The sequence below is a fragment of the Apostichopus japonicus genome, chromosome 3 (genome assembly GCF_037975245.1).
Source record: "Apostichopus japonicus isolate 1M-3 chromosome 3, ASM3797524v1, whole genome shotgun sequence".
NCBI lineage: Eukaryota > Metazoa > Echinodermata > Holothuroidea > Aspidochirotida > Stichopodidae > Apostichopus > Apostichopus japonicus.
This window is the reverse complement of record NC_092563.1, coordinates 4812330-4827399: the sequence shown is the minus strand read 5'-3', so window position 1 is coordinate 4827399 and position 15070 is coordinate 4812330. Positions and strand designations below refer to the sequence as shown.

The 15070-nt window shown below is 40.5% G+C and overlaps 1 protein-coding gene across 4 annotated transcripts in view; it reads left to right on the top strand.

Annotated features, from left to right (window-relative positions):
• The first annotated feature begins 8076 nt into the window (after positions 1–8076).
• LOC139961028 (uncharacterized) overlaps positions 8077–15070 on the top strand; it is a 29351-nt gene continuing 22357 nt past the window's right edge. For 2 of the 4 annotated variants that reach the window (XM_071959862.1, XM_071959852.1), the window contains exons 1-4: positions 8081–8477; positions 12465–12673; positions 13399–13624; positions 13941–14474. In XM_071959862.1, the coding sequence (XP_071815963.1) occupies positions 8402–8477; positions 12465–12673; positions 13399–13624; positions 13941–14474 (1045 nt within the window). In that variant the 5' untranslated portion in view covers positions 8081–8401. Of the gene's footprint in view, positions 8478–12464; positions 12674–13398; positions 13625–13940; positions 14475–15070 lie in introns of all 4 variants that reach the window. The other 2 variants (XM_071959868.1, XM_071959842.1) reach the window with 2 other exon arrangements.

Here is a 15070-nt window from a genome sequence, read left to right as displayed (position 1 = left end):
TTCATAGTTGAAAAGCCTCAGGATCTTTATTTGAACGCCAGTTGCTATAGCAGTGAGCATAGGCTGTTACATCAATGACTGTCCAAGCTGTACACTATAGTTTAATGTTACTAGGCTATCAGTGGCGTGCGTAATGCACCCCTTCCAGGCTACCATACACCGACCTCAGACCTCCTAACGCTTATACGTAAAGTCAGTCGAATGTTTCTTTCTGTCGGGGGATATTTAACATTTAGTCGGGAGGGTTCGCCCAGTTCACAGGGCCAGGACGCCTTCAACAAGAATTCAAAAAAGTATATAATTAGCAGGCGCGTATCCAGGATTTTCCAACCCGGGGGGCGCGAATTACTATCTAAGCGGAGCGCCACCATCGGTTGGCGCGCAGCGTACAAGAAAATTTCTTGTTTTGATACCCCCAGATCACCGGAAACGGCACTTCTCAGGCTTGAAATAACCAACCAGATGTACACTTTTTGCCTGAGAACCAAGTATTTCCTAATAGTTTTTTCCCATCCATAACCTTTTTGAAGATTGTCAACCCGGCACACATCATGTTCGACCTGATCGCATCTCCTGTGGGTCTTTGCTTTTGTAGGTGATTCTACGTCGCGGCCCACAATACCAGTCAACCCCACTTTTCAAGGTTTTAAGCCCCGTATTTGTTTAGAATTTGAAAATTCACATTTCTCGTGAATAAACTCACTTGAAAACATACCCATAATGTTGTACAAAATGTCATCTATGGACAACCAATATAGAAAAACTTCCTTCAACCCCTAACAGACCGGTCAAAATTGCACGAGTAGAGGGAAGTGTGATGCAGAATGTTGGTCAGAAATTTTCGAAAATTCAGACACAGTTAATTTATTGGTGCATGTACAAATATTGAAACCTCTATTAACGGCTATTATAAAACTTGGTTGAAGGAAATGAAAAAATAGCAGATATTTCCGAAAACTGAACACTACACACATAGGCGTAGGGGGCGCGGCGGCAGTGGCGGAGCTTGGGCTATTGGTCAGGAGGGGCGAGAATGGTCTGTAGGGGCGCTTTCGACACTATCTAAGCGGAGCGCCACCACTGGTTGACGCGTAGCGTACAGAAATTTTTTGAGTAAAGATACTCCCTAGATCGCTGGAAATGACCTTTTCCGGGCCTGCAGATAAACGAAGAATAAGGTGTAATCGCCAAATTACACCAACAAAATGTGACAAATGTCAATAAGTAGATGAGAGCGTAAAAAAGTCAATAATCTAGAATAAGTAAAAAGTGGTAAAGAGCTGAAAAAGGCCCCAGCAGTCCATTTGAGTCCGTCAGGGGGGAGGGGGCATCCGCCCACTGACCGTATGGACGCTCCGCCACTGCGCGGTGGGGGTGCAGCCCCTAATTCGCCATTACTAATGTAAAAGAGAGGTTTGACATAATTGGACCTCCATGTTTTTATACATCTACATGAGACATGTCGTTGTTTACATTAGCATCCCGCGGTATACTGAGCAATTTTAACGGACCGTACGGTACCGTACATGATGGCATGCGATGTAATAACCGATGCTTGCTTATATGATATTGACATTAACACGTTGAACGCGTGCGAAGCGCGCGAAAATTTTTGGTTATTTTTTCAGGCAGGTCGGACAGTTTTGAGGCTTTTCATCCTGGAACGCCATTTTCATGCTCACTGATATGATGTGATATCTGCTGTTTGCGTTACAAATTCGAACACACGCGTAGCGAGGAATTTGCCAAGGGAGGGGTGAAGTCTGTAGGCAAATTATCTAAGCGTAGCGCCACCATGAGTTGGCGCGAAGCGTACAAGAAAATTTTGGCCGAAAATGCCTCCCAGATCGCTGGAAATGGCACTACCCAGGACCATTTGTTAGCGCGAAGCGTACAAGCAAATTCTGGCCGAAAATGCCTCCCAGATCGCTGGAAGTGACACTTCCCAGGCCTTGTAAGTTGCATCTAAGCACTTTCTATTTTGAAATTACTTAGCGATATCATTTAAAAAAATGCTGAATGGGGGGGGGGCGGGCGGTCGCCCCCATCCCAAAATGCGTCATGTTCCCCGACGACACGGTCGAGTTCGAGACCAGCCACAGTTGGTTTCATAGCACAATTCTACACACGCGTTATGATAGACCATATATAGTATACAGGCGCGTATCCAGGATTTTCCAACCCGGGGGGCGCGAATTACTATCTAAGCGGAGCGCCACCATCGGTTGGCGCGGAGCGTACAAGAAAATTTCTGGTTTTGATACCCCCCAGATCACCGAAAATGGCACTTCTCGGGCTTGAAAATGAGCAACCAGATGTACACTTTTGCCTGAGAACCAAGTATTTCCCAAAGTTTTTTTTTTCCATCCATAACCTTTTTGAAGATTGTCACCAGTCACACATCATGTTCGACCTCATTGAATGTCCTATGGATCATTGCTTTTGTAGGTGATTCTACGTCACGGCACACAATATCCGAAAGCCCCCTTTTCAAGGTTTTAAGCCCATTATTTGTTGAGAATTTGAAAATTCACATTTCTCGTGAATAAAAATCACTTGAAAACATACCCATAATGTTGCACAAAATTCAATCTATGCACAACCAACATAGAGAAACCACCTTCGACCTCTAATAGACAGGTCAAAATTGCACGAGTAGAGGAAAGTATGATGAAGAATGTTGGTGAGGAAATTTCGAAAATTCAGACACAGTTAATTTCTTGGTGTAGAAATATTAGAATCTCTTATAATGGCTATTATAAAACTTGGTTGAAGGAAATGAAAAATAGCAGATATTTCCGATATCAGGTATATCGAAACCGAACACTACACACATAGGCGTAGGTCCCGAAGCCAATTTTTTTCCCATATTTTCGGGCACCTACTGAAAGAAAAAAAAAAAGCAATGAATAGCTTAAAAATGATCTCCTTGGTAATTAGAATAAAGTCGTAAGCTTGGCCGACATTACTACTGTAAAAGAGAGTTTTGACATAAATGGATCTGTATGCTTTTTCTCCATCTACATAAGACATTTGGTTGTTTGCATAAACATCCGGCGGTATACTGTGCAACTTTGACGGACCGTAAGGTACACAATGCCATGCAATGCAATGGCCGATGCTTGCTTATATGATATTGGCATCGATATGTTTGTTGAACGCGCGCGAAGCGCGCGAAAAAAAATTGGCTTTTTTCGGGCAAGTCGTTACAGCCCCAAATCCATTGGGCTCCTACGCCTTTGACTACACACATAGACAGTTTTTGAGGCTGTTCATCGTGTAACATGCATTTCAATGCTGATATGATGTTATATCTGTTCTTTGCTTTACAAATTCGAACAGGCGTGTAGCGAGTATAATTGCCAAGGGAGGGGCGAAGCCTGTAGGCAAACTATCTAAGCGAAGCGCCACCATGAGTTGGCGCGAAGCGTACAATAAATTTTTTTGGCCGAAAATGCCTCCCAGATCGCTGGAAATGAAACTTCCCAGGCCTTGTAAGTTGCATCTAAGCATTGTCTATTTTGAAATTACTAGCGATGTCATAAAGAAAATTTGCTCGAGGGGGGGGGCGGTCGCCCCCTTCCTGAAATGCGTCATGTTCCCCGACGACTCGGTCGAGTTCAAGACCAGCCACAATTGGTTCCATATAGCACAAAGGCGTCCATGCACACACATAGACCATATATAGTATTTATATAGATACATTAGTGAGAGGAAAAATGGAAACGTCAAAAATGGAGTTGTCGGTGTAAGGGGTAGGGTGAGGCGCACGTCCCCTCCATAATCTTCGATCTGTCACTGGCTACCCTGTGTATTAAATAGGGATCAGCGCTGTAGTTATGACTGTTCCTCTTTCTCTTCCCGGTGTCTTGGCTATCTTCTACTCCCTCCTCTTTCTCTCTTTCTTCTTTTTCTTTTCCCTTCCTTTCTCTTCCCCTTTTCTTTTTTCCCCCTCCTTTTCCCTTTTTTCTTCTCTTTTTTTCTCTCCTCTTTTCCTTACCCGGGGGGCGCGCGCCCCCAACGCCCCCCCCCTGGATACGCGCCTGATTAGTACAACCTTGAATATTGACCTAAACACAGACCTAAGTTAACCAGTCTAAATATCAACCACAGAGTATTCTTTAACATGTATACTTTTAATTTTTACGGGAGAGCCCAGGACCACAAGCCCTCGATCCTTTTCAAACTCCTTGATCCGCATCTGGTCTTTACATTGTAAGATTCATGTCCACATTGTAAGATTCAGTCAGACGAATTTAGGGTTGACTCCACTCTCCCTCCCCCACCTTTGAAATCCCATGTGCACGTCAGTTTTAACTATAACACAGACTCTTATGAATAGATACTGTATGTAGCAAACAATATGAATGGTCAATTCTCGAAATTATATAAACTAAATCGATTGCAAGAGATAATGTGAGCATTGTCCTCACGAAGCTGCAGCAATTGCAAAATATCACTTCCACTTTTTAAACTTATACTTTTTATGGAAAACTAAAGCATATCGACAGAAAATTTTAAGACGCGAACTTATCTTCAACATTATATATTGAGGCTATCTTCTATAAAACAGTCGGGGGGGGGGGATTTTTTAATTCAATTCCCAACCCCTCCCCCCTCTTCCCCCTACCCCGCTCCTACTCCATTTTTGAAATCACATTCTCATCACTGTCCACACTTGGTAGAAATGTTTCAAACCTATAGTTGAAATCAAATGCTCGGATTCAATTTGCTGCTTTAAAAAGGAAATCAACAGATTGATTCCTTGAATCTGGGAGTCGCTATACAAAACTCCTTGCTTTGAACTGAATCTATACATGTCTGTTGACATACTGAGAAACAGAAACGGACAATTTGCGGTCTGTGGACAACCAAAGCGACCAAATGAACTTGTACATTGAGTCATCTTCCCTGAAAACAGAGGTAAACCAAAGTCTTGTAAAATTATTTCGGGCGTTATTTGTTTGCAAACAAAGATGGCTAGGGTTTTCAACTTCAAGGAGTTTTGTTTAATTTTTTTTTTACCAGGAATGTGTCAGAAACCATGTTTATACAAAAGCTATATATGTAGACAACTTAAGGACTTGTTGTTGATCTTATCTTGTTGTAATGTTGGTCACCAAAGTCGCAATCAGCTATTCGTTAGAAAAGAAATCTCTGTTTACTCGGTGATAAAATTCGTCCAAGCATTCTATGTAAATTAGTAGGCCGCTAAGCCTACATTCTTTGAAATTCATAGCCACTAGTCAAACTTCGCTTTCAGTTGATTTTCCGATCAAATAGATTCGCTAGTCGATATAAGTGTGTTAATAAATCTAATCTCTTTTTTTTCAGGGGTTTTTACAACTTGATCGTACTAAATAGTCTGAAAGTGGTAGTAATTTATTTAAGGTCCAGTAGAACGCTCCAACATTTCTCAGAAAGTTGATGAGAAGCAACAGATTAGGCCATATGAATCGCCATTGAAGTCAACTTTAATGAGTGTTAGCTTTAAAGCAACGCTTTTGCACGTTTGATCACTGTTACCATTGTTAATAATAAATTGTGTGAAGTTGTTCTTCCAGCATTACTGCTGATTGGGGACTCGCGGGGTAAAATGTCTTGGAGAGATAAAAGAAGTTGAAAACGGAGGCCCTACAATAAACGATAAACAAAGTAAATTTCTCAATACGGGGATCAGCGACTCAACCAAATACTGAATAAAATATGCAAGATCGTAATTTGCTGGGTGGGGTGGGGTAAGAGGTATGGGACTCATGCTTCGAGCTACTGTGGCGCAATGTTTTTTCTGCTCATTCACAATTTAACGACATGATTAGTAATATGATATTGAAATCATTTTCGGAATTGAGCACCAGCTTGGAGGGCGGGAACTTGATTCAGCTTGTAGGGCGCTACCAGAGACTTGGTGCTTTGGACCATTAACGTGGCTGCGCACCTAGACTCTAACACAGGCCATTGGACCACATGTTTCAGGATTATACACGGGCTTAGTTGTCAGTGCCGCCGCATGCGTGGTAGCAGCAGCTTCAAACCTACCGGACATTGATCCGACCCATGTAGCTCAGCAGTGGTTAACGCCGGTGCCTTCCAATCATAAGGTCCCCGGTTCGAGTCACTCCAAGATTAATGTTTGTCGTCCAGTTACAGAGTTGTTGACAATTGACAATTCATAATCATGGACGTTCAATATGAATGTAAGAGACTGACTTCGGTCAGCTTGCGGCTTTGATTAGCCAATGAGGCTTCTTCGCGAGTTCCTGCTTGCAGGGGGATCTTAAATACATATGTATATAGTCGTTTATTAACTGACGAGTCCTTCCCACGATATGATAGCTGCCGTTTTAATTCGTCTAACATGGTACATTCATATTTACCACCACGACAGTTTAGATAATGAGCTTTAAGAGAGGTCCACGTCAGGCATAGTAGGCTATACCCAACTCATCTGCCAGCTCCACCTCCACCCCCCCCCCCCTGCCCTCCTCTCTCCACCTCTAACTGTCTCTCTCTCTCTCTCTGTAAAAGTTCCTGTTTCACCCAGAAATTTCTATATAAAACGCCCTAATTACCCTCCATCCTCCATAATTTTAGTTCATTGTAGTGGGGTTTCGTTTATTACTTTAACATTCAATCATATATAAGAAAGAGATTGATGATAATTGAAATCATGCAAAAGATATGTCACTTCATTTCAATTAGCGTTGGGGCAATATGGGTAAACCTATAGGGTACCCTATTCACGTGAAAGGGGATGTATCTGTCTACACGAGGACAATACGTTAGAAATTCCAAACACAACCCATGTTGAAAGGTCATAAAAGAGAAGGTTAAAGATCAAACCGTGAAAGGTTAAAGAACAGCAAATATACTAAGAAATCAATGTGAGGGGGCTATATATGCTGACAACGCAGAGCAGTATATACGGCTCTGTTACAACGGTCATATCTCTTCAAAAAAAGTCCGAGATCTGTGTAGTGCTTTAGTACACTATCATATAAATTGAATCAAACATCCCGCTATGACTTTGTGTTAGCTCCGTGAATGGTTGCAAATGTCCAAAGCCCCCATTCCCAAACCCCCGACGGTATGCTACTCATACTTCATGAACGACATGGAAGTATACATGCGAAATTCGGGCTTGGCCTTAGTTTGGGTCAAATCCCCCTTTTCCATGGCACACGGGGCCCGGAACCAATTCCGGATATGCTAATTCTGCTTTTGACTAAGAAAAATATCAAACAGCTTCCTTTGACTTTGTGTTAGCTCCGTGAGGGGTTGCAAATGTCCAAAGCCTGCAGTCCCACCCCCTACCCCCAGGGTATGGTACTCATACTTCTTGAACGTTCAGTAAGTATGAGTACCATACTGTGGGGGCATTGGGACTGGGGATTTGGACATTTATTACCCCCCCCCGCACCCCCATGGAGCTTGTGGTTTGAACTGGTGTTGTATCCATAGGCGTAGGAGCCCAGTTTGATTTTTTTTGGGGGGGAGGGCTGTAACGACTTGCCCGAAAATATAACCAAAATTTTTCACGCGCTACGCGTGCATTCAACATCTTAATCTACACATCATACAGGCATGCATCGGTTATTGCATCGCATGCCAATTACATACAATCATATGCCATGTTATTACCATTCCATATCAGTTACCATTTTTCGGGAAGTCGTTACAATAAATTAATAATAATGATATAAGTTTAACCATTGAAAAGAACATTGCAATTTATTTTTCTTACAGTAGGTGCCCGAAAAATTCTCCTCATATAGCCCAAATTTTCACAAAAATATTTGCTTGGGGGGCTGCAGCCTCCCCCCCCCCCCCGCCTCCTACGCCTATTGTTGTATCGATATCACGGACTTGAAGTTTATTTTGAGATCTCATTCATGTGCAAAGTCGTTGCGAACGAAGAACTCAAAAACAATTCCCGTGTGTGTACTATGAACCGTTAACAGTGGAATTTCTGACTAGTCAAAATGTAAGTACCTGGGTCAGAGATTTAACCTATGTAAGCCGATATAGCCCCTTCTGGAATCAACCGCGTCTCCACATATCTGTAACAGCCACTCTATCCATTCAACTGAATGCTAGACAAACTATTTAAAAACCTTCTATTTACCAGCACATCAAGGGTATTACACTTGGGTTAAATCCGATACCCCCTTTTCTTATCGGTCAACAGGGCGATTTGTTTGTTACGTAATCTGACTATTGGTTCTACCAGGGAGTTGTTATTCCATAACAACTCCCTGGTTCTACAAAGCCCTTTTTATGCCGTTTGACTCCCAACGAGACGCGAGTCGATTACGAGTGGTACAAGACGCATTAAAGACATTGCCGGTATATCTTTTACAGCGTTCAGTTTAGATCTCACAGATCTCGCGGACAGTTCATAATGAAGGCCCTACTGATCTTGCCTTTGCTGATAGCTCTCCTCGGCCAGATAAAATCAGTTTCTTCTCAAGATGAAAGTAAGTTTTCCATCTTCACTGTACAGAGTTTGGTTTTACTATTTTGCTTTTATTTTTGGGTGGCTTTCGTGGTTAAGAAATGTGTTTATCAAATAAAGACAATTTTGTTAGTCTGCCTTTTTGCTCTCCGAAGAAATGTTGTACTATGTAACTATATAAGTGTTGGTTAACGTTGAAGCGCTTCACGAACCGGCATGTAATGTTCTAGCGGTTTTGGGAATGGAGGGGGGGGGCAGTGGCGGAGCGTCCATACAGTCAGGGGGCGGATGCCCCCCCCCTGACGGACTCAAATGGACAGCTGGCGCCCTTTTCAGCTTTTTACCACTTTTTACTTACTCGCGATTTTTGACTTTTTATTGCGCTCTCATCTACCTATTGACATTTGTCACATTATCTGCAAATTAGCAAGGCCCGGAAAGGGTCATTTCCGGCGATCTAGGGAGTATCTTTACTCAAATTTCTGTACGCTCCGCGCCAACCTGTGGTGGCGCTCCTCTTAGATAGTGTCGAAAGCGCCCCTACAGACCATTCTCGCCCCTCTTGACCAATACCCCTAGCTCCGCCACTGGGGGGGGGGGGGATTGGCAACCAATTGAAGCATAAAGAAGGGAATGTTTGATCAATCGGAATATAGCTAACACTTCTTAAAGTATAACCAGGCTTCGTGACATATATAATTAATGGTGATAATAACTGCGGAATCTCAGTGATCAGTTATATATGGGCCTGAGCTGATCTGGGATCAAGAATAATATTCTCCGTTTAAAAATATACCGGTACAGTGGTACTAAAGTCAATCAATTAGCCTAGCTGATCATAATCACAATATTTATTTGCAACATATACTGTGATGTGTATAAAGTGTCTCAATATCTGAAAGTTATTAATGGCTCAACACTAAAACATTATTACCACCACATGATCTGTTCTGTTCGTACTATAAGATACCACATTATACACTTAGAAGAAGTGAGTACGTGTTTAATTAAGTATATATTAACTCATATATTATGATAAATATACTATCAATAACAAGTTTATAACATAATTTTCACCATATCCATTTATCGTGAAATTTTTTTAGATTTAAAAAAAAAAGAAGTATGTATAGGCTATCATTAAGCAATCATCTTTTTGTTACCATGGTGTGCAGGAAAGGTGGGTGGAGTTCTTAGTACGCCATAGGGTTGTACAATTATTGTCAACATGTATTTCATATAATTTATTCATTCCGGTATAAATATAAAATGTATAAAGAGGAATCATAAAGTACCGTCCGCGTTAAACAGGAAGAATAACTAATATAAAAGTTCAGATGATAGTGTATGATCATATAAAGAAAAACTTCTACACATACAAAAGTTAAAATAAAAAAAACTAATAGCAAACTGCTGATCCACTAGAGAGCCTGTGTAGGAGAATGTGTTAAAGTAAGTTGGCCTGACGTTTCGATCCTAGCAGGATTTTCTTCAAAGGCTAAAGGCTAAAAGTTAATAGATAAGACGATATAACAAACAGACTACAACAAACATTCTTAGTGCTCGGACTGTGAATGTATAAAGCAGCACGGTATATCAAAGAGTTTCTGTAAACTTGTGTCCTGTATTTTGGCAACTAGATATGATATAGGAGGGCTTAAAGCATTGTATACCTTATTAAGTCTAAGATCAGGTTACACAATGGGCTTCCTATCTCACTTCTAAATGCGCTTATCGTTATTGTATTTGATTGAACCAGTATGAATTGTTAGCTTGATTGAATTGACCGCAATCCATCTTTCAACCAACAAGTGTAGTTATACGCCTATGGCGACATTGAATTAGCGTATGACGTAAATGGCCCCGTGCTAGAGTGCGGTTATGAAATCGATGTTGGCTCCTACTCACAAGATGTTTCTCGGTATCCGTTGGATATAATTGAATACTCCCCCCTCCCCCATTTAACAACAATAAAAATAATATTTGAAAATACGAGAAAATAAACGATGAAATATATTGAATAGGCTGGGTGGGGGGGGGGGGGGGTCAGTACATCCAAAAGTGGTGAAGACTTGAAAGATGCTACGCTTATCAAGAATATGTTATATTACGAAATTCAAACATTTTCTTTAATGGGAAATACGATTAAAAGAGAGGATTAGTTCACATCTGGTCCAAAATATCACACACTCTTATGTTCTTACAGACACTCAAAGTTTTGGTGGAATATAATCATTTCTTGCATTTACATCACATGGCTATCGGAAAGTAAGCGTACCCGCGCGTACGCGCAGAACCGGTTGAAAGTATACTTATTATACGAGAGAGAATTGTTTCTATGGAAATTAACGGGTCTGTCCTCCCGTGAAAATGTTTTCGATAAAGACATCTTTCCTAATTTAAACAATCTATAACATGCATACTGTCTGTCAATTGGTAACTGCATGCACAGCAATGAGTGAGATGTTATAACACAAACAACACAATACAGGGAGAGCCCTATGCAGGGGACTTTGACGAAATCTCCTATACCAACCCTTTTACACATGTACACCAAATATTTAAGATTTTTGACAAGTAATAATTGTCACCATATGACACCCTTTTCAACCCAATGCACCGGCCATTTTAAAATACCAACAGACAGGCATTTTCACTTGTTGATGTCATTGTGTGTGTTCATTCATATTCTTGTTTGTGCTTATAGACCTGCGTGACTGAAAGAATGTAAATAATGCCAAATATATTCAAACAAAAATATACCGGAGAACCCTCAAATGGGTCATTATTCTATAGGGTCATTCCATGTCATATCTCCAAGGAGACCACAGGTGAATTTTCTCAGATTTTGTGAGGGATATATATAGTGTCCATATGTATCTGCTCGCGGGGCACGTAATGGAGAAGGTAATAAAAGTCCGAAAGGAATAAATCTTCTCGAAGGGCACAAGTGGACGTATACATCAGTTTACACGTTCTTTGATCCAGATTGTCAAATGGGAACTGATCAACTCTCAGATTCCACCCAATACACATAGAGAACACAGTTATTATACTGTAAATCTTAAAGTTTTGTACCAAACTGGTAAAAACTGGATCGTGCTATATAAAGCGGTAGCGTATGCTATTAGGATTACAGTAAGAACTGAGGATATGTGTAATTCCAACAAATCCAGTTGTATACGGGTGGGGAAGGGGGGGTGGGTGGAGGGATCAAAGTTATCATACAACAAGTACTTTTGCGAATACAGCTTCAGATGAGCTCCATCCACTAACCATATCTGAAGCGATACTCGTGAGATGTTCTTCACGTGGAAAACAACTGGTTGTATGTAAATAACCATCGACTGACAAACTACCAAAGAGTGTGTCAGTTGGCTAGGAAATTTGTCAGGTAATTCCGAGTTTTATTGACTAAATCAAACAAACACCAGACAACTACACACTCATCAACGTTATCTCCCATTGATTTAGACTCTGTTTGCATGGGAACGGTGGGATAAAAGGCGCTCTCGGTTACCAAAGGAAAATTATCAAAGTTCATTTGAAGTTGTACTAACTCACACAACAAATAAATGGCTATAATCCAAGTAATTTGTGCAACGTTTACTTATTTTGCATAACACACACATATACGTATATATATATATATATACGTATATATAATATATATAATTATATATATATATATATATAATATATATATATATATATAATATATATATATATATATATATATATATATAAATGAAAATCGTAATGATCGAAAATCGTTGGAAAAATCAAGAACAGTGAAAAAACTTTCAGCCTCCACCGGGATTCGAACCACGGGCCTTCCGCTCTGTACGCGGACACCCTTACCACTAGGCTTTGGACGCTGATTTATATATATGATTTATATATATAAATGAATATATATATAGGCCTATATATATATAGCTGCATTACAATCATCCACAGCATTTCAAAGTGCTGCAGTTTTACATCCCATGTTCATCTTTATTCACAGAGGTGGTATTCACAGGAATAGAATTAGAGGTTGTAGACGGCTCACTCCTTCCCAATCAAGTGTCTGACGTTTTCTTGAAGCTGTCGCTATCGATCGACCCAGAGTTATCTGCTGAAACTAAAGAAGGCATCAGAAAGTTATGGCGTGCCAAAGCTTGGAGTAGTGCCTTTCGCATGGGAGGGGGAGAGAAGATATCGTTTCAGAAACAAGTGAGTCTACTGCGTATATATATATATATATATATATATATATATATATATATATATATATATATATATATACGTTAAAATAAATTAAAACTGTTAGCAAACTACTTATCCACTAGAGAGCCTGTGTAATAGAATGTGTAAAACTTGTGTGATAGAATGTGCCAACTTACTTTTACACATTATATATATATACGTGAGAGTTCAACTAATGAATCAGGTCCACAATGAACCAACAAATGATTTGTTTTTTAATTTGTATTTACTTTCATATGCTTTATAGTTAATCAGGAAGAGAACAGCAATTTCTATTTTGTGACGTAATTTTGAGACATAAATAAGGTCTGCAGCTAGCTAATAAAGCATACGTTTTGGGAGGTAGAAATATGAGATGAGTATACGTGAAACCCACATAATTATATAGGCCTTCTGGATCCGCATTGTAATTTTCTTCTTTGTATCTTCGTTCCTTTTCTTTTACTCTAATTCTTTGGTTCTTCTTTGCCCTGTTCCCAAAGTTTCTAATTAGTCTAGTCAAGGCCAAGGCTATGTACGTGTATTGGCGTTTATTAGTCACATTAGTCACATGTGTCCTTACTTTGGCTTGTCCTGTTTTTGTCTCCTTTCCGTATCACGTGCTTTTTCTCTTCTAGCTCGTCTTTTCTCTCTGTCTTGTCCTTCCATTATTTCTCACGTTAATTTCTATTGTTCCTGCCTCGTTTCTGCAGGTGCTTTCGTCGGAACAAGCTGCCGAACCTGTCAATAACAACATGACATCCCTGTCCTTTGAGGATATCATATACCAAGTAGACCTTACTGGACGCGAGTGCTCAGAGGTCGGTTTTATCTGCGTTCGATTCCAGGAATGGACTGAAGGACCACCAATAACTTTTATTCTAGAAGACGGGCAAGAGATAAGCAGGATGACATCATGCGCGGCCATAGAGTGCACTGGTCAGTAAAATACACGATCAATAATATAGACATTTAGACAGACATTCATCATTATGTCCATCTGTTTTTTGTTTCCGACAGTACTTCATGTGTGAACTGTGTTTGGTATAAAACGTCGTAAATTTAAGAAAACGTCGTGTAAGCTCTGTTAAAATGATACATTGTTCAGCTGTATTGATAATAGATAAACAATACAAAAACAGGCCTTTAGATTACTTGCTTCCATCGACATTATATTGTATAGCTATAGCATTGAATAAAAGTTGAAAATAATTCAACACTAACAACAACCTTTTGACTGATATTACTGTTACAGAGGATCCATGCTATGGTATATACTGTGATATTCCTGATTGTCCAGAAGGTTTCTTCGTTGACTACGAGGGTGAAGGATGCTGTCCCGGGTGTGAACCAGAGCAAATAATTGATCCATGTGAGGGTATATACTGTGATATTCCTGATTGTCCAGAAGGTTTTTTCGTTGACTACGAGGGTGAAGGATGCTGTCCCGGTTGTGAACCAGAGCAAATAATTGATCCATGTGAGGGTATATACTGTGATATTCCTGATTGTCCAGAAGGTTTTTTCGTTGACTACGAGGGTGAAGGATGCTGTCCCGGGTGTGAACCAGAGCTAATAATTGATCCATGCGAGGGTATATACTGTGATATTCCTAATTGTCCAGAAGGTTTTTTCGTTGACTACGAGGGTGAAGGATGTTGTCCCGGGTGTGAACCAGAGCTAATAATTGATCCATGCGAGGGTATACACTGTAGTATTCCTAATTGTCCAGAAGGTTTTTTCGTTGACTACGAAGGTCCCGGGTGCTGTCCTGGCTGTACAAAGGAAGGTAAAGTTAAAAAGAATTATTAAAGAATTATTCCAATGTCATACATTTCGTCCATTTCTTTGGTACCATAAATTTGAGCTTTTTTACAAGTTGGACAAGGCGTAAAATGATTTTAAATGAATAAATCTATCCGTCCGGTGGGGATACTTCCTGTCTAGCATTCGATAATATTGATTTTTTTTATAGATACAAATATATGTCATGGCTTACTCAATCCAAGCAGCATTTTACATATTTAGTATATCCTTTCAAAAAGGTGACTTAATTTTCAAGTCGATTCAAGTCATAGAACTAATACTAGAGCAGTCCCGCACAGGTCATGGAGCAGTCCCTCACAGGTCATAAAACAGTCCCGCTCAGGTCATAGAGCAGTCGCGCACAGGTCATAGAATAGTCCCGCACAGGTCATAGAGCAGTCCCTCAAATGTCATAGAGCAGTCGCTCATAGGTCATTAAACAGTCCCGCACAGGTCATAGAGTAGTCCAACACAGGTCATTGAACAGTCCCGCACAGGTCATAGAGGAGTCCCGCACAGGTCAGTAGAGCAGTCCCTCGCAGGTCTTAGAGCAGTCCCGCACAAGTCATAGAGCAGTCC